We start from the raw sequence: 22,194 nt of genomic DNA, 5'->3' as shown, positions 1-22,194 counted from the left end.
ACTGTGCATGCTATCAGTCACATAGTCCCAGCAAACGCTGCTTCAGGCATCTCTGCTGAATCAAGAATCCTTTTGTCATTTCGTATTACGTATTTAGGTAAGGTGGCATTCTCAGCACTGATGACTACAACATCGAAGTATGGATAAACTCCGAAAAAAACACTGAAGATATTCTGCATCTTAAAGTATCAGAGATGCCTTCAAAACTTAATTCCTTTTGTGAAAATGAGCAAGCCCAGCCATCTCACTATTCAAATACGCTTTAATCTTTGACAACAATTAGTAAAATTATGTGCAGACCAAGAATTGTTTTGAAATACATTTCTTTTAGTGTTTGATTTGTGTAGTTATTTTACATATTTAGATAGTCGAGGTTTTACAAAAATTCCTCTGTAAAAAGAAGGCTATAAATGGGAAAACGTTAAGAGGTCTTGCTAGAGTCTGCCCCAGGAATTGCTGCCGGCCACATGACATCTAAGGGAGATAGGGCAGCCTCCGGCTAGCCTAACAAGTGACATCGACCTGTCCAGACCTCAGCCATGAACACTTGGGGCATCACTGAGACTAGGGCTCTGGAGTCAGCGCTCAGGTGCTGGCACCCATCACACATAACCCTTCAGCATCTAGGTCCGGAATCCCAAAGACAATGAATAATGTCTCCTTCCCCCTCCAGATACAGCTCTCCTCTGACATCGAAATGGCAACGTGGGTCTTCTACTGACACTTAAGTTATGATGAGGTACTGAAGCAAGACAGAATGAGGGAAGAAAGGAAATATGGGAAGGGAAAGGAGCCCTCACCCTGGAACCTGGCTGAGAGTCAAGACACGGCAAGGAAACAGCGAAATGAAAATTGCCCACTAAGACAGCACATGTCTTCCTAAGCTATCTTAAAGAAGTTAAAGAAAGCACGCCACCTAGGGCCAGAATGTGTGTGACTGTGAGTTTTACCATGTTAGCACCCTAACAACCCCGAGCCCTAAAAGCATATCTCACAAAACCACCTTATAGCCAAAGTAAGAAGCCAACTCGTATGTATCCTTCCATGCTTACGTTTAATCTTTGAACTCCCCCCAGGCCCCTTTTGGTTACTGTCTCTCAGCTCACAATGTGAGCTCTCAGGGATCTCTCCAGTACCATACCTCCTACCTGCTGCCATGACAGTCATATTGAAACTGTAAGTGCCAATAAACTCTTCCATCAGTGGCTTTTGTCATGATCTCTTCACAGCAACAGAAAGTAACTACAAAGCTCTACTTCTTAATAAATTCCTTAATATTGGCTTCTTGCCCTAAAATTCTTTCTATGGCAGTCAAGGACCCAGCTTTGCTGAGAGGAGGCCCTTGAGGCCTCTGGCAGCCACACTGGCCTACCTCTCCCTACCACACTGTTTCACAAAACCTTCCCTAAGTCGCAATCTGTGATCTTGTCAAGAAAGGGAAATGCCAAAGGGGGGGGGGAGCAGGAAGGCACACGCCGTAATCTCAGTACCCAGGATTTCTGAGGCAGAGGATCATGACTGCCAGGCTAGCCTGGGCTACTTATGAAAATCTTGGCAAAAAAAGAAAAAGAAAAGGAAAGGAAAGAAAAGAAAAGGAAAGGAAGGAAAAAGAAAAGAGATAATGAAATAACAAAAGGGGAAAGCCAGAATTACCAAATATTAATTTCTCATCAATAAAAGAGAAAACAAAGCAAAAATAACATCATACTGACCAGACACTGCTCTCTATTAAGAGTAAATAAATCCTATTACACTGACAGTTAACAAGGGCTCGACAGGTCCTCTCCACTGTGCCAGTCCTTCCTGAAATATTACCTCTAACCCACGGCTTAGCTCATGAGAACTCAAGATGATTTCTTTAGCTATGGTTAAGTTGCTCTAATTGAGGAAATAGTTCTGCAAATTCCTGATGTATTTTTTTCTCTTTTTTAATTGTATGCTATTTATGTGGTGTGTGTGTGTGTGTATGTGTGTGTGTGGGGGGGGAGATGTGTGTTCTAGGTGAGTGTGGAGGTCAGAGAACAATTTACGGGAGTCAGTTTCTTCCTTAAACTGGGTTCAAGGGACTGAACTCAGGTAGTTAGGCTTTGTGGCAATCACATTTAGCCACTGAGCCACTGTGACTCTCATGTGAAGAAAGAAAGAAAGAAAGGAAGGAAGGAAGGAAGGAAGGAAGGAAGGAAGGAAGGAAGGAAGGAAGGAAGGAAGGAAGGAAGGAAGGTAGATATAATCCTCTATTTACAAATGTCAGAATATTTAAATTTCATGAAAGACAAGAAATTCCATGATTCTCAGAAATTCAAACTGTGCTTGCAAAAAGCACCTTTCCCTCCCCCTGCCAAAACAAACAAAATCTATAAGGAAGGGGAAGAAGCTTTCAGAAGGGGCTAACATCATGCCAAGGCCTCAGAAGTGAGTTACGATGTGAAAGTTCTGGAGAAAAGTGTGCCAAAGGAGCCTGCAACCGTTGGTAGAAACCCTGGAAATCAGGGCTCAGTGGTGGCGACAGCAGCCCATGGTGCATACACATCACATGGCATAAGACTGGGTAAGGTGGCAAATCTCATGGTATGTGTATCTTTCTACCTTAAAACACTGAGGACAGGTGTAAACCTAACTTTGTCCCACATACTTAGATTTGGGATCATCTTACTCATTGCTTTAACACACTGAGTTCCTGCAGAGACCCCAGAAGGCTAGAGGGATGCTGGACATCTGCTAGCAAAGATCTCCTTACACAGAGACCCCCAGACCATCCCGACTTTGGACAGACCACAGTTGAGTTCTAGTTTCTAACTGGGCTAGTAGGCCAAAGTCTAGTGCTGATGCTATGACTTGCATTGTTCCACTGCTTTCTTCACAACCTTCCTTTAAAGAGATGGGGAGCCTTCAAAGAAAAGGCCAAAGGAACTTAGAGGCCATCATTTCCCATATCTTAAACAGCCTGGGAGTTTATTTTAATTCATAAAACAAGATTAGACATGGTTTTCCATATTTAATGAACATGAGAATTATTCTTTAACTAAAGATACATTTCCTGCATAATGGTGACTGAAAAGTAATTAAAACAATTTTTTAACATTAGCCTAATATAGCAGTTCTCCACCTTCCTAATACTGTGCCCCTTTAATACAGTTCTTCATGGTGTGGTGATCCTCCATCATAAAATTATTTTGCTACTTCTTCATAACTCTAATTTTACAGTTATGAATTGTAATATAAATATCTGATATGTGACTCCAAAAGGGACACAACCCCCAAGTTGAGAACCACTGGTCTAAGAGTAATAAATAAATAATCCTCTTGAAAAAAGTAACCCTAAAACACAGCCATTTAAGAGGCCTTTACACCTTAGCTGTATTCCTGACACAAGTAAATCAAATGGGGTAACAAACCCGTGAATGGTCCCAAAAGTAATGCATATCACTAGGACTGACAATCAAAGCAAGAAGTCACAGCAGTGCCCAGATATGCAGTGCTCTGCGCTTCGCAAAGGCCAAGAAGTGATGCTGTGGTTTGAAATCTGTGCTCCTACAAATTCATATCTGAGATTCTAATCCCCAAAGTGATGGTATTAGGAGATAGAATCTTTGAGGAATGGGGGAAAGCCCTGGTGAATGAGACATTACAGGATACAGAGAGGAGGGGCAGTCTAGGAGCCAGGAACCTAACCCTGCCCCACAGTACTTTACCACAGCCTCCATCTCAGACTTCCTAGCTCTAAAACTGTGAGCAGTAAATTCTGCTGCTTCTACGTTACTTAGTCTATGGCATTCTGTTGCAGCAGCCCCGAAGACTGAGACAAGGCCAGACTGTACTTACAGAAATAACAGATGGCTCTCCTCGCTGAGTTTCTGCTTTCCCGGGTGACTGGAACCGTACAGGGAGGTAGCTCTTGTGAGGGTCACTGGTAAAAACCATCTAGACAAGAACACATTGCATCTTTGAAGACAACTGTATCCATGTCCCACGGGTTTCTCAAAACATATTCAATTATCCCAAGTGGCTATTTCTTTATCTGAACTTTATACACCCACTTCATGACCTGAAATTCTAGATCATGCATGTAATCCACAAAGTGTATGCTTCTTGATTTCTGGAACAATCATGGTTTCAAAAAAGAATCTTGTTAATGAAATCGAAGTGGCTGGGGGCCTGGCTCGTTGGTCCATCACATGCTTACCATGCATTCCCACACAATCAAGTCAATAAAACTAACTCAGTAATATGTGCTAAGTGTAAATCTTTGCAAATATGTCATGGAAAAACGGGCACACATCTCTTTAAAGATGATTTCTTTATCGTTTATGTATTTATGCCAGTGTGTATGTTTATATGAGTATGAGCACGTGTTCAGGTGTCTATGGGGGCTCAGAGGGGGCATCAGATCCCCTGGAGGAGCTACAGATGGTTGTGAACCAAACCACCTACATCAGTATTAGGAACCCAACTGCTATCTTCTGCAAGAACAGTGAGCCATCTCTTCGGTCCTGGAACACCATTTTAAAACATCTTTTTCAGATCCACTATCCTGAACTGAGATTCATTAATCTAGGACCAAGGATTATGGAGGGCTATACTATTTACCAGCTTCTAGTGTCCTGAACAGGGCCAGGTCTCAGCCCCTCCCCAGTGTCTATAAACTGCTGCATAAACACAGCCAGTCAATACATACAGGCCCCCATTTCCCTCTGTCCTATCACCCCCAAGAGCCAGGGCAGCCCTCCACTTCCCACAGGTACTCCTGTTCCTTCTGCCCCTCTGCTTTCTCTGATGCTGCCCTTTCCATCTTCACCTTTCCCTTTCACTGCTCCAGTTTACTCTTGGTCCCTAAAGTCCACCTCTCCGACCAATGTGTCTCAGTCACAATTCAGGCAGATGAACAGCATACAGTCCTTACAAATCACCATCAGCAATTCCGTGGAAGAATAATCATCATCATACCAAGCAACATTTGGAAGCTGAGTATGTCTTTTGAGTCTTAGTTTGGGGCAGAACTATGTGAAACTTTCTAATTATCCCAATACACATGTGTTTGGCTCTAAGATATAACAAAAACACTCCTCTCAAGTTCCCAAGTAAACATGATGCTCCCCAAACACTTCAAATGCTTCGCAGCTGCACAGCCAATCAACTGCACTGTTCCTTCCTTTTTTTCTTTGTGAGGTGGGTTTTCTCTACTGTAAACCAGGCTGGCCTCAAACTTGGAAATCCTCTCGCCTCAGCCTCAAGTACTTGAGATTATAGGCACATATCACCACACCTGGCATCAACACTTTTTAAAAATGAATTCTTCTAGATGTTTGTGGGTATAACAACTAAGAATGCTAAAGGCAGGAGAAGAAGCCAAGGACACCAGTGATGATCAAGTTATTTTGAAAAGTCATTGATGTGGAATGTCCTGTATATGTGTTGCTTTTATTGGTTGATGAATAAAGCTGTTTTAGTCAATGACTCTGCAGAGTAAAGCTAGATGGGAACTCTAAACAGAGATATATATAGAGAGAGAATAGGCAGAGTCAAGCAGACACCAGCCAGCTGCAGAGGAAAGAAGACATGCAGAAAATGAGGTAACGCCATGGCCACATGGCAATACATACACTAATAGACATGGGTTAATTTAAGATCTAAGAGCTAACTAGAAATACGCCTGAGCCACTTGCCCAACAGTGTTGTAATTAATATAGTTTCTGTGTGATTATTTGGGTCTGGGTGTCCAGGAAACAAAAGTGCAGTCTGTTTATAAGTTAACAAGTTTATTCTGTATTGAAGGACATTATGAACACTGCACTATACCATTCAATGCCTTCCCCAATATTACCTAAAAGTGAAAATATTATATGGGACTGGGAATCTCCATGGTAGAGTATGCATTGTGGTAGAGTATGTATTTAGAATGTTCAAGGCCCTACATTCTGGACAAAGCAAGGAAAAGAAAAGAATTTACATGAGCCAGGCAAGAACCCCTATCTAAAAGCATATACCCACAGGCAAGCACTCTTCTTGCTCATGGAGTCTGGAGCTTGTTGGTGGCTTTCTGTTTTACTTGAATGGGAAAGCAAAGATCATTAACAAATATGAGAATGGGGTGGTGACAGTGAATGACACTGCAGAACTGCCAGCAAGGTGTGGTGGCTGAGGCAGGAGGACCTAAATTTCAAAGTGACCTTGAGCTACAGAGACTCAGGTTCAAAACACAATATAAAACAAAATAACAAGGGAAGGGGCTACAGAGTAAATACTTGGAGGGGAAGACAAAGAAAGGGGGTACAGAGTGGATGCTGGCCCAGGAACGCACTGTCAGAACTATCTTTTCCTTCACTTATTTGTTTCTTGGAAGATTAAGCATGTCGCGTGGCCATTAGTTCTGTACTTCATTTTCACTTGGAACTGGTCTGACTGTCCTTGGAACCCCATTTGTGTGCAGTTCTAGCGGGTTACTTCCACTGCCACGTCTCTTCAAGATAACTGGGATATATTCTGAGCAGGCGCACTTTTACCTCTAACCAAAGTCAGTCTGCATTTTCAATTACAAGAAAATATAATAACATATGCTTCAAAATAATGAGCATACATCTTTAAAAAGGGAAATAAGTTTTGACATGAGCTAAAATTTCACACTATTAATAAAACAAAGAATCATGGGGCATGGTGGCATATGCCTATAATCCCAGCACCCAAAAGGTAGTCAGAATGATCAGGAATTCAAGGTCAGCCTAAGCTACATAGTAAGTTCAAAGCTATCCTTCAATTGATAAGAACATGTCTCAAAAAACATTAAACACATACATACATAAATAAAACACTTTTAGAGCATGTTTAGATAAATGCACACAACGGTAATATTGGAGCAGAATCTTTTTTTTTGGTTTTTCGAGACAGGGTTTCTCTGTGGTTTTGGAGCCCGTCCTGGAACTAGCTCTTGTAGACCAGGCTGGTCTCGAACTCACAGAGATCCGCCTGCCTCTGCCTCCCGAGTGCTGGGATTAAAGGCGTGCGCCACCACCGCCCGGCTTTGGACCAGAATCTTAAACCTAGGAAACAATTTTAACCACACAATAACCTTCCATTTTAAACCATAAAACTCATAATCAAGGTAAATCAACCTATCCAGACAATAGACACTTTTGATATACATGGGGACTGTGTTGCTTCTTATGTGCAACACACTCTAGACAAAATCCAAGAGGGGTCAGCAAGTATTTATAAAGTTGCATGGTAGGTTCCAAAGCCAAGTACTCCTACTGCCAAGACAAGAAACTGTGGCTTCCCTCCTCAGGTCCCCTCCTCCTCCCTGCTTACCTGGTGGGTGCCACAGCCCTGACAGAGTCCTGTAAGCATGGCTGGCATGCGCTTGACCGCCGAGGGCTTTCTGTAATACTGCGGGTACGCTTTGGCCATGCAGTTACTGATGTCTTTGGAGTCTGTTGCTGCCTGAATCTTGACTCTTTCGCATCCCTGAGATGAACAGTAACTGTGACCATCTCTGTGGCTATGGGCTCTGAGATACAGAAACAATAACCTGTAAAATAGAAACCAAGTCAATTGATGTTCATTCCTCTCAGAAGCATAAAATTTCCCAACTTGATTCATGGCCAAGGGGATAGTTCTCCAATAAACAAACTTTTAAACCTTAATCTCCAATAAACAAACTTTTAAACCTTAAAAGAAAAATAAATTGCAAAGCTAATAAAATGTTTCACTTTCCTCCCTATCCCCATAGTGTCTCAGATTGCTGCCTTAGGGAGCGCTGTGATACTTTGAGTCAATCGCCCTGAAAGACATCCAAGTTGATTTCTGGTTTAAATTAGTTCAAGGGGTCATCTGAGAGGAAGGAATTTAGCTTTCTTCAAAAACTTGAAAACTATATTTATATTGAGCTTAGGAATGGAAAATTAATATCAACTATTCCTTTTGTGGTTGCTGCTCATAAATCATTGTGGAGAGAAGGATAATAAAGTAGCAACTGTGGCTTGTTTAACTAAGGTCAAGACAATCAAAGCCTTGGGACACTTTCCAAGAGCACATAGGCCTGGGGTCCATCCTTCTCCATGGGGCCAAAGCCAGTTCTGAACTAAAGTCTCCCTACCAAGATGAAAGGGAAATGTGCGTTCTAAGAAAAGCTGCAGTACTGTCTGCAAACCTAGTGTTTCCAAACCGGAGGAGTCAAGATGCAAAGGGCTTGATTAAAAAGTGACTGATTAATCAAGAGTTCACATTTTAAGATGACGTCGATGCAAAGTTACAACCGAAAGGTAGCATACAATCTAAGCTGATGATACAAAATTCCCACAGATAAACAAAAACATTATAATAAACTGGTTTTAAAAAGTAAGAGCCAAGCGAGGTGGTGCATGCCTTTAACTATAGCACGCGGGAAGCAGGACAGGTAGATAGATCTCTGTGAGCTCAAAGCCTGCCAGGTCTACACAGAGAGTTCCAGGCCAGCCAGAGTTTATAGTGAGACCCTGTCTCCCCCCGCCCCCACAAAACAAGGTAAGAAAATTGGTGACTGTCCAAAAATCTAGTCATTTTAGTGCAGATACTTAAAAAATAATAGGGGCCTAAATGGGCAAGAGCCTTTTAGTATATAATTTAAATGGTCAAAATGAACAGAATTAAAAAGAAAAAGATCTTCAGAAGCTGGATGTTTTCTAATAATCGAACCGGAAAACAATGTCCCATCTTTGTACGTGCACAGTCACTAATTTGTGACCACTGGGATGTCCTTACAAATTTGGTGGTCCCTTTTATTTTTGTGAAAATTCAACTAAGCGTGTGGAAATTCTGTCGTCATTAAAATAAAGCTTATATTTAATTAGAGGTGGAAACTCGGAGACTCTTAAGCTTACCACACTGGCTGCTGGGTACCGGAGGGCAAGCGAGCTGCTTCGTAAACAGAGGCTTAACCAGATAGTTACCAAAGAGCCCCAACTTTCGTCCCCCAAGCAACTCTACTCCCACTTCTTCCCACTCTGAACCGTCTGTCTTCCCCAAACATGCCATGCCCATGTTAGTCCATGCTTCCATGCATCTGTGCACCGTTTCTTCTCCTGCGCCTCCTCACCCAGCTGTTTCCACCTCCCCGATTGCTCAAGATTAGCTACCGTGCAGCCTCTGCAGGATGTCACTGTCCTCTAGCTCACCTGTGAGTTACCCACTAAGGCACGCTAACTACACCGCTGTAGACTTACAGCATTTAAGCCTTCCCTCTCTGATAACTTCAGGGACTGCGAATTTCCTGCCAATATGGAGTCTATCTACGTCTGTATCTTTACGCCCAGACAGCAGCCGGTCAGTTTACGGATAGAGTTGGAGGGAGCATGCTACTTGCTGGAGAGAAGAGGAGAGCAAGCCTACCATAGCCCACAGGCTCAGAGACTGTAACTGGACAAAAGCAGACAAAGTCACCAGGACCCCAGGAAAGCAGGATAAGAATTAAAAAGTGGAAAGACGCAGCCTAGAGAAAGTTGGAAGCAAACACGCCACGGTTACACAGTGATGTTCAGAAACTCACGGTCAGCTTGAGGACTAACCTTAAGTTCGAAAGGGGAAATGGACTTCCAATGAAATATAAATAGTATCTCATGTAATTATTACAGAGTTGTTGCCGAAGAACAAACTAATTTCCAATTGGGCCTACTGATGGCTCTTGACAATGATAATCTCTTCCCCTAAATTGCCTTAATAAGTAAATAGCAAATATCTTCACTTGAGTCCTACTTCCAACAATAATTATTAGTCATCTGAGCTGTGCTCCTAACCCCTAATAGCAACATGCCCAAGTGCCCACGCCAACTGCTCTGCTAAAGAGCTGTCACACCCCGTCTGTTCTTAGCTATGCAGAGGAACAGAATTTCACCGTTAAAGCAAAACAGCATTAGTTCTCATCACTGCTTCTGTGAATTACCCTGTGCCAGAGTCAAAATAGAATTTCCTCTCGGACGGCTTCCTCTGCAGCTCCTCCATCGACTGTGCCGGCTCATAGTCTCCCATTCTGGACAGAGAGCCATTCTGCCGCTGCAGGAAGCCGAAGGTAACATGAAAGCTTGTGTTGGATGGGTAGCAGAGGCCAACTCGGATCCAGTCGTCCCTTTGGGGAGAGACAGCAGAGAAAGTTCATACCTGAGTTAGCATCTTTAGAATGCTGCAACACATGGACCTTTCAAGCATGACCTCTCTGTCTTTTGAGTCCTGAGCCTGAAACATTTAACTGGTTCCCAAATAGCTTGTATTAATGTATCTAGAACAGAAATATGATCGACCAAAAAAAAGAGAATATTCAAATAAATTTAATATTTAAATAGTATATAATTTAAATATTTATATAAATATAAACTTATATATAATATAAACTTATATTTATATAAATATAAAGAGAAAATATAGAAAATTTCAAGAGAAGTTGGAATTTATTTGTGAATTAAAGTTAGACAACATATTCTTCAAACAGATAAGAGTTCAAGTTGCACAATTAGTTACACTAACGTGAAACAACCAACATCCTGACATCCTGCTTTTCCATCCATGGCACAACTGAGAGGAATGGAGGCACGTGCCATTTATCCATACCACCAAACTACTGTAATGGTCTTCCCGAACATTCTTAGATATGAAATTATTTCTTTAAAAAAAAATAAAATATTTTCTTTCTTTTGGCATTTTCTCATGTGACATTTTTATGGTGATGAGATAAAATATAACCTAAACTTTTATCACTTTAATCATTTCCAATTGTAGAGTTCAGTGCATTAATTATATCCACAGGGCTCCACTACCACCGTCCTTGCCGTAACCTTTCTCTATCATTCTAAAGAGCCTTAACGCACAGCCAGAATTTACGCACAGCCAGAATTTAAGCCCGGAGGTGGTGGTGGCGCACACCTGTAATCCCAGCACTTGGGAGGCAGAGGCAGGCGGATCTCTGTGAGTTCGAGGCCAGCCTGGTCTACAAGAAGTAGTCTCGAAAAATCCAAAAAAAAAAAAAAAAGAATTTAATACTACTCATACATTCTACCAAGTAATCTCACTAAGGAATAAACATGAATGCAGACAAAAAGCTATAAAAGCAAGGATGCCCTATGAGGTATCGTTTATCACAGCAGAGCACGGTAGAAATCCTCAATGTTCATGACTGTTTGAACAGCTACGGTCCATCCACAGGTCAGAAAGTCTGAGGGTAAAGGGAAAGGGGACTCTAATGTTTATCTGCCTTGCGTTAGTTAGGATTAAGGATTACTCAACTTTCTTTTTGGTTTGTCTGTATTTTCCTTATTATGTTTAATAAGTACAGCATTGAAAGTTTTAAAGTGTTAGCTTCAGAAGTAGTGTGTGACCTCTCTGTAATTACACTAAATTCAGAAAAATTATTCATCTCTTCCTCTGGCCTCTGCCCGTCATGAAATTTTTATGAACTTTTAGCTAATTGGGCAAGGAAAAAATGACTTTATTCCAAGCTTGTGTTGATTTTTGAAACTTCTAGGCTCACTCCTTTTACCCTTCAAAAGTCTCACTTGTCCAGAGCTGAATGAAAGCTTGCGTTGCACTTTACAGCACCTGTGTGCATCATGTCACTGGAGCATCCCACCTCGAACCCATGATCCAACTCAACAGAACTCACAGAGCACGGACTCTCTTTGGCATCCCTCCCCGCCCTCCCCACTGTTCTTTCCTCAGTGGCTTCTTTGCAACTAACTCCCTGGCAATATCAGGCTGGGCCTGAAGAAATCATACTAGGAACCAGGACTGAACGTGGAAAGACTGAGTAGGGGGCTGCTGCAGGCATCTGGGCAAAGGTGTTAGTGGCCTAAATCCAGCCATAAACTATGGAGACTGAACTGGAAATATCCGAGTGACATTAGGGAGAGTCTGCTGGCAATGGGATGGAAAGGGAAGGATTAGCATAAGGAATGAGGTGGGCACTGGGGCTTGGCGGCATCAGTAGGACACTTGTAAGCTGTAATGTTAGAGAAGAAAATGATGGTTTATTTGCAGAACCCACCAATCTCACATCAAGAATGTCCACCATCGTGAGCACCCAGCCTTGGAAGTGAGCTACTCATCCCCAAACTCCCAGTCTGTTTCAATTGCTTATTAAGCAAAGGCAACAACTCAAAGCTTCATAGCCAATAAGATAAACAAGCTAATCAATATCCAAGTATAGGCTTGAGAGGCTGCATGAAATCCCAAGAGCTTGGCCACAACAAAATTCGAGATTATTTTACCCTGCAGCTTCTACATAATCAACGAACCAACTGCAAATTGAAACTATTCAGAAAAACAAAACAAACTACTATAATTGTTCTGGAAATACAAACTTTTCCCCCACCATTGTTCCTTAACAATTTAGTGCAACAACTGCTTACAATGCTTTAACACTGAAAGCAATCTACGGATGATCCAAAAATACAGGAGCATGCATACGTGTGGATCACATGCAAACATCATGTGATGTGACCATCTATGAAGTTTAATATTTGCAAGGTTTCCTAAAATAAAGCTACCCAAAGACACCGGGCAATGACTATTGCTCCCCTCCATTCTCGTTTACATTTCTATGCTTTCTCTGATACTCCTTACATTCCTATTCACCAAACCCACCATTCTGAGAACAGGCCCTTTCTCAACTCTGGGCTTTTGAACAAGACTGACAAGTTACAAGACATCACTACCTCTCTGTGTCCTGGCTCGACTCCCCTGAGCAGAGTGCAGAATTAGTGTCCCCATCCTATGTCTACTAAAGAAGACTTGGAAGATGATGACAATGAGGAGGAGGAGCAACAAGAGGAGGAAGAGGAGGAGGAAACAAACATCTATTTACTTGATAATTTCCCCACCTCTCTAATGTGAGCTCATTCATCTTTATGTCAACTGACAGACAATAGATGAATAAACTAGTGGGAAATAGAGCCTTGGATTAAACGTGACACTGTGAGGAAAGTCACCTGGTTAATTGAGACAGTGTGGTGAGACATTATTAGAGAAATCTCTCTAACATTGTAAGATTCTAAGGTTTTTTTTTTTGTTTGTTTGTTTTTTTGGCCTCTAAATGTAACCTTTGTCTAAAGAGAGAAAAACAACACAAGATCTACATGCCTTGGCTTCCTTCCTTCCCCATTTCAGCTGTTCTTTCGTCCTCCAGGATTGAACCCTGGCTAGGGCCAGGGAGCAGGACAACCCCTCAAATGGGGTGGGGGCAAGGGGTATCTTTTCAGTGGAACTGTTGTAGAAGTCTCAATGTCTTGAAGTATCTTCTTGTCTTCTGCTGTGACCACGTTAAAAGCCACACCTTTATGATCAAACTGACCACCACAACCAATTCCATGGATGTAGTTTGCCCAGCTAATGGAACAGTCATAACTGACAGCTTCTGACCAGTAGATCAGGGGTAATACTGTTCTAGACCAGACCAGAACTCCCTCATGGTCACATCTCATTCCTTTTGGTCCATATCCCCAAACGGTGCAGAAACAGGGAAATCTCAGGCATGCATCCTCTTGGTGAGCCACATTTTCCTGCTGGTACTAGTAAAGATTACTGCCTGGGTGACAGTATCACACAAGCCACAGTGTGTCAAGCTTCCATTCCTCTCATTCCACACTGATGTACATTGGCGGATACCCTCCAGGGTCAATTCTTCCTTCTTGACAAGAATCTGAATGGGGTCTCTCAGTGAACTTCTTGGTGACCTCAAGGCATTGCAGCTGACAGTAAAACTACCAGGTACTATTGAGCTTTTGAAATATATCATAGATACGGTCGTTGAACCCATGGCTTAATGTTTCATCTGCCTTATACAGTACAAACATCTTGATGTAGTTGGAGGACAGGTATCTCGGGTTAAGCATATCAAACACCTGGCCAGGGGTCCTCACAATTATATTGGGGAGCTTCCATCTATAGCTTCTGTACCTAAACACGTGCACTGGTGCTCCCCAAACAAGCAAGACAAGAGGCACCCATGCAGTCTCTTAGTGCCATAACTATGCTTCGTATCTGCTGAGTCAATTCATGAGTGGATACCAGAAAAGCCCTGAGTGGCTTTTACATGTAATTCAATCTGCTGAAGAACTGATACGGCAAATGTAGCAGTTGCCCCAATCCCAGAGTGGGCTTGAACAATCACATCAAACCCCTTGACACAAGGAAGATTGGCTCTCTGCTGGATGGCAGAGGACTTCTCAAAACCAGAGGCATAAATACCACAGAGGAGGTATTCAGAGAGATTCATGTCACCAAATCTCATTCCAGTTACTCTGGATGATGGCTTCAGGCTCCATCCTGTCAGGGCCATTGTCTCTGGATGGAGAATCCTGATTCACAGACATGATCCTTAGTGAGACTGGAACTTTTGCTGGATCTCACAACCAAGTTAAGAATACTCCTTGAGGCCACTTAAGACTGCTACCCTAGTGTGTACTCGGCCTGTCTGATTAACTTGCCTTTAAAAGAACAGTGTACCAATCAACCTCACTTGCCTTGGATTTCCTATGTAATCAACTTTTACAAATTAAGTTGTAATTTTAAGTTATGTTCTCTTCTGTGTTCCTGACCCAGAGTATGTTATGGTAATAAATGCTGAAAATAGCAAATAGGTTGAAAGCAACCATATAAAACAAACATCCGCCACAGATGCTGGAAGCCACATGGATACAGGCTGATAAGATTGCCTGCGGCGAAGCTTGCAGTACCGTTTGTTATCTGGGGCAGTTGGACTCGGACTCGTGAGTCAGTAAAACTTCATTCCTGGTGAAAAGGTTTAAGATTTCTCTAAAGTGCCCACCTTCCTTCCCCATGTGATGCTTTCTGTGCTCTTCAATCGATAGAGTGAAGCCCGAAGCCCTTTGCTAAGAACAGATGCAGACGCAGGGACGGGGACAGACAAACAGCATTCAGGCAGGCAGATTTCCGCTCACACAATGGGCAGTTTACAGGGAGGAGGCAGGAAGAAAGAGAAGTGGAGAGCCCAAATCTGGCCTTGAAGCCTACTGGTGGGAAAACCACTTCAACTGACTTTCCTGAGGGCAACACCAATGCATTCTGGGGACTCAGAGGTTATTATCGGTGCACTGAAAGTGACACAAGACAAGACAGAAGGATACCTCAAGGCAGGAGTGGAAATACCTGTTGTTCATGCCCCAATATGCCTTCCTCTTGTCCTAGAGGGCATTACCAACTGCTCATGCCACTTTCTTTTGTCCCGTCTACGCTTGGACTCAACACTCTTTCACTCTTGCGATTGCGATTCACACCACAATCCTAGCACTTAGAAAGCTGAGGCAGGAGGACCGTCACAATTACTTCAAGGCCAGTGTAAACTACGTAGCAAGGTTCTACCACACCTCTTCCCCACTGGTGGAGGGTGGGGTAGTGAAAAAAGAGAAAAGAAAGCAAGCCAGCCTTTTAATTTAATTTTCCACATGCTTACTCAGAAAACCACATAAAACTGAGGCCAGCATTAGAAAACTGCAATCTCAGCAGATGGCTTCAAAACCTGTCTTCTGAGTTGATGATACGGCTTTGAGGAGAGCTCTTGTTAAGATACTTGAGGTCCTGGATTCAACCCAACTACCTCAGATAGCAAAAGCAAAGCTGACCCCACTGTGAGGCAGCCTTTCCATACAGGACATCTGATAACAGAGAAAGAGCTGAATCGGTCTGTGTAATCGATTCACACTGTCACACTTCCATGCACACAGCCTGCACGGACTGCTTCTCCTCAAGAGTAAAAGTGCATGCCGTGGCTTTACGTTAGGCCACCCTTTTCTCTGCGGACTGCCTGCGCAACGGTTTGCAATGACACAAATAAAAACATTACTTGTTGAAGTTCACGAGGTACAAGAAGGTGATAGGTGGCGCTGGACCGTTCCAGTGGATGGTGTAGCCCTTCTCCAGCATGACGACGGGCTGGTACTGCGGGGAAATGGCCCTCTGGTTGATGCCCCGAAGCACCATTGGGTGGGATGGGTACTCATCTCGTGTGATGATCATGCTAAGATTCGGAGTGTTCCATGTCTGAACATACACCTTTAAGAAAAAGTTAAGAATTGAAGGGACGTGAATAAAAGATTAAACAGCTCCAAGAATTTACCCAGTATATGTCAAGAGTCTGTGCTTTGTAAAGGGATTCTGTGGTAAATGCCAGACCAAATACGCAGTAGTCAAGTGGCCTAAGCCATGCTTATGATGTAGCCTGCTTGAGCTAGACATGGCTAAAACCAGGCCCTGATTCCACTAGCCAAGATCATCATCAATTCCAACACCACAGGCCAGCTTATTCATCAGAATGGAGAACGGCTGTGGCTAGCACAGCTTGTCACAGAAACCAATCAGCCAAGGCAGGGGAAACTGATATGCCCCAGGCAAATCTAAGACTCTCCTCTGATCTAAGGGGTGGTAAATTCATCTCTGAGAGCTCGGGCTTTAGTCTTCCATGATCTCCACTTGCCCAAGAAGTCATTTTTCACCCACTCATAAATAAAAGTTAAAAAGCTCTCTACAGCATCTGGAAAAACATGTTAAGCTTAAATAAACTGGAAAGTCCTGAAGTTTTTCCAGTAGCATCTGAGCCACGTTCCAGGCCAAACTAAAGCCTTCTGCCAAGGCATCCTCCGCAGGACACGCCTCAGAACAATTTCCTAAAATAAATCAATATCCAGCAACATTCTCCAGGAGAACAAAATCATATGCAGAATACTAACATTGTACCCATAATTCACTGGACTCTTCTAGAACTCCGTTCATACTGGCTCCTCCACTTTATGTTCTTGGAGTCAGAATATCTCTCCAATACATCCTCTTGAAGATTTTAATTGTGTACTGACCCCATTTAAAGATGCAAAATAGAAGCAGGAAACTTTGTAAGACTAGCAATTATGTTTCTTTAAATACATTTTGTGTGTGTATGTGTGTGTGTGCACATGTGTGTTCATGTGCACACTTTTGTGTATTCTTGTATGTATGCAAGTGTGTGCGCGAATGTGCGCATGGGACTGTGGAGGCCAAAGGATGACTCGGGTGTCATTCCTGCTCAGACACTGGCCACCTCATTCTCTAAGACAGGACCTCCTACTGGCATGGCCTCATCTATTAGGGGTAGGCCAGCCAGCCGCTGGGATCGACTTGCCTCTGCCTTCACAGCAACAGGATTACAAGTGTGTACCATGTTACTGTGCTGTTCCCCAGCTTTTAAATATATATTTATTACAGACATGGCAGACATGATTATTATCGTAAGTGTATTCATACTTAGCATACACTTTAGAGAGAAACAGACAGACACACCTTCTGCCAGAGGACAAGCTGAGGTTGTGGGCATAACACCATGGGCTCCCAGCATGAGCGCTGTTCTTCCTGAGGGTCTCAACTTTCAAGCCAGTCAGAAGTGGATGGAAATTCCCCCTCAAATACTTATAAGACTAGCATAAATATAATAAAGAATAGCAATTTTGGAAAGCTAGGTGTGGGGGAACACGTCCTTAAGCCTGGCACTGGGAGGCAGGGGCAGGCGGATCTCTGAGTTAGGACCAGCGTGGTCTACAGAACGAGTTCCAGGACAGCCAGGACTACTCAGAAAAACTCTGTCTCCAAAAAATAACAAAAAGAATGACAATTCTATCTTGACATCCTGTACCAAAAATGCACACTATATTACTTCTGAGTGAAAGCAAACAGCTACAGATTCGGGCGTCTGACCAAATTTCAAATCTTCAGGAAAGAACTTCTAATCAATGGTCCCCGAATTCTCAGAGTCTCCTGGGAAGCATGTACGACTCAAGCCTTCCTTCAGCTACAAACAGAACTAAAATGACTGCCCTGCTTCCTAAGGTGGAATGATGAGGTTCGTATCTGAAACAGCATTACAAATCCAAAGATGGTGGACCAAGTAAATGAATGAGAATCTGTAGTATTTAATATTTTTTTTTTAGTTTTTTGAGACAGGGTTTCTCTGTAGCTTTGGAAGTATTTAGTTTAAAAAAAAAACTTGGAACTTATGAAAATTACGAGCTATATAATCATATACCACACACTTTACAGATGTATGACATCTTCATTAGTGAGCATTCACCATTTTCAGTCAGTCTGGCACACGAAGACACACACACACACAGGTACACATGGTTAGTAAAATAAATAAATAAAAACTGCAGCTACAAAAAGAGTAAGCCGGGCAGTGCTGTAACACGCCTTTAATCACAGCACTCGGGAGGCAGAGGCAGGAGGATCTCTGTGAGTTCGAGGCCAGCCTGGTCTACAAGAGCTAGTTCCAGGACAGGCTCCAAAGCCACAGAGAAACTGTTTCAAAAAACCAAAGGGAAAAAAAAAAAGAATAAAGGCTCCTTATTTTTCTTTTGTTTTAATTTTAGAGTATCCATATTGACGGGGACATTTAATGTGGAGCTGAGCAAATCTGAATAAAAACAAAATGAGAGCTGGGATCACATTTTAAACCACTCTCTTTTCTTTTTTATTAGCTGTAATTAACTCTCCAGCCACCCCTCATCCCCTCTGAAGGACTTGGTGCTCTGTCACCACCACTCCCATTCTGTTCAAAGGAAAGAAAAATTCCCACAACAAAGAGTTACAGGAAATGCTGCCCAGCCTTGATTCCTCTCGAGCCTTTTGCTTGTCTACAGAGAACAATCTAGACTTCTTTTCTTTTTCTTTTAATTTAAGAGTAACATTCTTTTAAGTCATTTCAAAGTCAAAAGAGTAATGATGAATTCTGCTCTAAGGCAGCTACAGAAGGCTGAGAAGATGAAAGCCACATCAAACTTGGGGTACTTGAGGAAACACTGAGTGAGAACCCACAAATGCGTACACTTGTGTGTAGCAGGCTGTGAAGCCACAGGAAAACCACACAACGAGAGGCCTCTGGTATGTGCCCTCAAAGTCCACTGTGATGTAAAACACCCTTGTCCCTTGGTCTTCCTCCAGTATCCTTCTTTGTGTTCAAATCAGCCCCTTCTTTGGTTCTGTAATCTCCTCTGATTTTTTTTTTTTTTTTGAGACAGATTCATACTCTGTAGCCCCAGCTAACCACAAAATAGAGATCATTCTTCATTAGCCTCCTGAATGCTGGAATCACAGCCAGGCATCCCCACATCTAGCCTGGCCATCTATTGTAAAAATCCCACATTTTTACTGCTCTACATAAGGGGCTGAGGATTCTGTTCTCTTCCTCCAGATTCTGGGTAACTGACACCTTGGTTCTGTAAGATCTTCCATCACCCCAAATCTCATGGTTAAAACCAGCTTTGTTGCTTACAGCAACTCTTCAAACGGCCACGGCCAGACCAATGCTAAATGTGTTACAGGACAGCCTCCAGTCCTGTCACTGTCCTCGTTACACACAGCCACAAAATACCTTTGAATACGCCCACTTCTCATTCCAGCAATAACAAAAGTCCAGGGTTCAAATCCCGTCAGCCTGACTTCAGAGCCTGTGCTCTTCAGCATGCACACTTTGCCAGTGAGCCTCTCATCAGTTAAAGCACACACTAGCTTAATCATTTCAAAGAAGCATTTCCACATGTGTCTGTCCGTGCTGTCCCTCTGTGTCTCCACAGACTATCATCATATCACTAGGATTTCCCTGGATTCCTTCTCATCTATGCATTGCCAAACCTCATTCTTTCCTTGAAACACTAGGCTTTCTTAGTGACTCACTGCTGTTCTGTCTCAGCGTCAGACTTGGCAGAGAGAAGGACACTGAAAGCAAACGACATACTTGGAGTGTGGTAAGAAAAACCTTAAGAGTCTAGAAACATCAGAGCTAACTATCAGTTTTGGTACGTGCCTACAGTCTCAGCCCACAGGAAGTGAAGACACAGCCGGGAGGATTGCCAGCTCCAAGCCAGCCACGACTTCTCTTGTCCAAGCTCTCCCAACTTTATCTGACTAAGTGCATTTACCTCATCTCCCCTACTTACCCACTTCTCTGATCTAACTGGTTTGGGGGAGCTTTGAGAAAGTGAACCTCCTTTCCCTTCCATCATAACTTGCTTTTCTCCCTTCCCCCATAAAAACTGTTCTTGGGAAGCCCCCAGTCACCCTGAGGCGTTGCCATCCTCGGCCTGGACTGCCTGCCGGGCCTACCTGGGCATAGGTCCCACTGCAGACCACGGCGTTCCACTTAGTGACGTTGATGCAGTTTGGATGGCGGATCAGGTAGTTGTCCATCCTTCCCACATAGGCATCCTTGTATCCCGTCACCGAGCCATCGACGTCATGGAAAATGGAGTTCTTGTCACCGTCCAGCTCACAATCTTCAAACCAGGGGCCAGGCTTCCCAAAAAAGACGTTCAGAGAGACCTGGAAAGAGAAAAACAGACACATCACAGACACTGGCTCCTGCCACTAAGCAGTAGTTGATCTGAGTCCTACAATACAGCAGGCCTGAGCATTTCTAAAGCCTCATGAAGCTAGACTGGGGAGCATTAACTTGCAGCTTTATTTTTATTCTCTGCCCCACCCCTTAAGCGATAAAGCTAGGGGAAGAGGAAGAGGAACCAGCCCTGTTTATTTGTAAACTATCATAAAGTCCATGTGTAGCTGGGCATGGTGGCACACACCTTTAATCCCAGCACTTGAGAGGCAGAGGCAGGCAAATCTCTGTGAGTTTGAGGCCAGTCTACTCTACAAAACAGTTCTAGGAAGGCCTGTTCCAGGTCTACAAAGCTAATTCCAGGAAGAGCTGTTACTCAGTAAAACCCTGCCTCACAAAACAAAAATAAATAAATAATCTCCACACATGAGATTCTGTGCATTCCTCTGTAAGCAAATTAAACCTGAGTTAAACAAAAATCTATTCCAAGTACACCAAAATCATTTTACTTCACTCCAAAGGACTTAGTTACTTAACCAGATGCACAGTCTCACCCAGCAAAAACTCAGTATAGTCCAAAACCAACACACAGTGTTGGTGCTGGCTCAAGATGGCAAGGGCTGCTGAGCACACTAGAATCTGCCGGAAACAGCTGCTGTTGCATCTCCTTTGAACGCAAAAGATGCCTGGCTCAGGAGTCCTGTTAAAGCCTTTCCTAGGAGGCTGGGGTTGTAGCTCAGTTGGTGGCACCCTTGCCAGGGTATGCAAGGCACTGGTCTGAATCCCTAGCACAGCAGATGAAAAATGAGGTGACATAGACTGTTTACTAAACACAGCATCCCGTTAGAAAGTCGGCTGTGGGTGATAGCACTTCCAGCTCTTAGCTATTTCCCATTAGGAGCCAACGTTTGACAGGGCACACAAAAGCACGTCTGTGACTCCTCAACCAGGGATGCCTGTGTGTCAGCAGCACATCTAAATGATAAGAGCCTCGAAGGAGCAGCATTGCTTGGAGTCAGCTGGCGCCAGGTTCTTGGCTACTGTTCCCTTTTCTCATGCATTCGCACACTGTTCCCACAGCATCCCCACCATAGGGAGGATGGAGGAGCCCCTGGGGGAATCACTATGGCTTCTCCTATGCTAAGGCTTGGAAAAACTTATCTTAAGCCCTATTTTAAACCAGGCCACTCTACAATTTATATGGACGTGACAAAAGAACTATATGCTATGTTCCAGTTCTGGCTGTCTGTGGGTCAGAGAGCTGGAGGCTCAGTCTCTCTCATGCCACAATTATGGCATGGTATCGGCAAGATGAAGCAGGCCTGAGGTGCCAAGAAGATTGTCCTGTATATTACGGGTAATGATGAAATTGCTAAGAAAAATATTCTGGGGCAACTGCAACATAAATACAAATTCTAAGTCTTTTTATAGTCTTCTGTCTGATCCAATTTCTACCACATTGCCCCATTATGTCTCTTTATTCTACCTTTTTATACCCCAGTTTCCTACAAGTCACAGAGAAGTGACCAGCAGGCAGGACCCAAATCTCTCAGTGGAGATGGGTCTACTGTCCAGTTTACTGCTCAGTGCTCCACAATCACATGCCATCTTTTCCTATGAAACTGGACAATCTTCCCATGTCATTACTCTAAGTCATTATCCTGTTGATGACATCACCTACTGTCAAAAACAGCCCAGGTCATACCAGACTTCCGTTCCCACCCCAAACTTAATGGGATTGAGTGTATAAATTAGCAGTTGTAACTATATACACACTTCTTCCTGTCATTTAGACTCGAGGCATGTCCTATGTTTGGAACTTGTCTGTGGGAACATGTTCTTCCCCTCCCCCACCCCATCTGCACCTT

General features: G+C 43.2%; 1 protein-coding gene and 1 pseudogene across 1 annotated transcript in view; both read right to left on the bottom strand.

Annotated features, from left to right (window-relative positions):
* Cemip2 (cell migration inducing hyaluronidase 2) overlaps nt 1–22,194 on the bottom strand; it is an 80,640-nt gene that overhangs the window by 5,796 nt on the left and 52,650 nt on the right. The window contains exons 17-21 of the mRNA XM_013348092.2: nt 20,098–20,313; nt 15,818–16,026; nt 9,911–10,093; nt 7,303–7,522; nt 3,823–3,921 (exon numbers count right to left, since the gene is read on the bottom strand). Coding sequence (XP_013203546.1) covers nt 3,823–3,921; nt 7,303–7,522; nt 9,911–10,093; nt 15,818–16,026; nt 20,098–20,313 — 927 coding nt within the window. The remainder of the gene's footprint in view (nt 1–3,822; nt 3,922–7,302; nt 7,523–9,910; nt 10,094–15,817; nt 16,027–20,097; nt 20,314–22,194) is intronic.
* On the bottom strand, nt 13,155–14,327 carry LOC102000887 (annotated as a pseudogene).

Source organism: Microtus ochrogaster, chromosome 8, assembly GCF_000317375.1.
Source record: "Microtus ochrogaster isolate Prairie Vole_2 chromosome 8, MicOch1.0, whole genome shotgun sequence".
NCBI lineage: Eukaryota > Metazoa > Chordata > Mammalia > Rodentia > Cricetidae > Microtus > Microtus ochrogaster.
The sequence above is the reverse complement of the archived record's forward strand: the minus strand, read 5'-3'. Positions and strand labels throughout refer to the sequence as shown.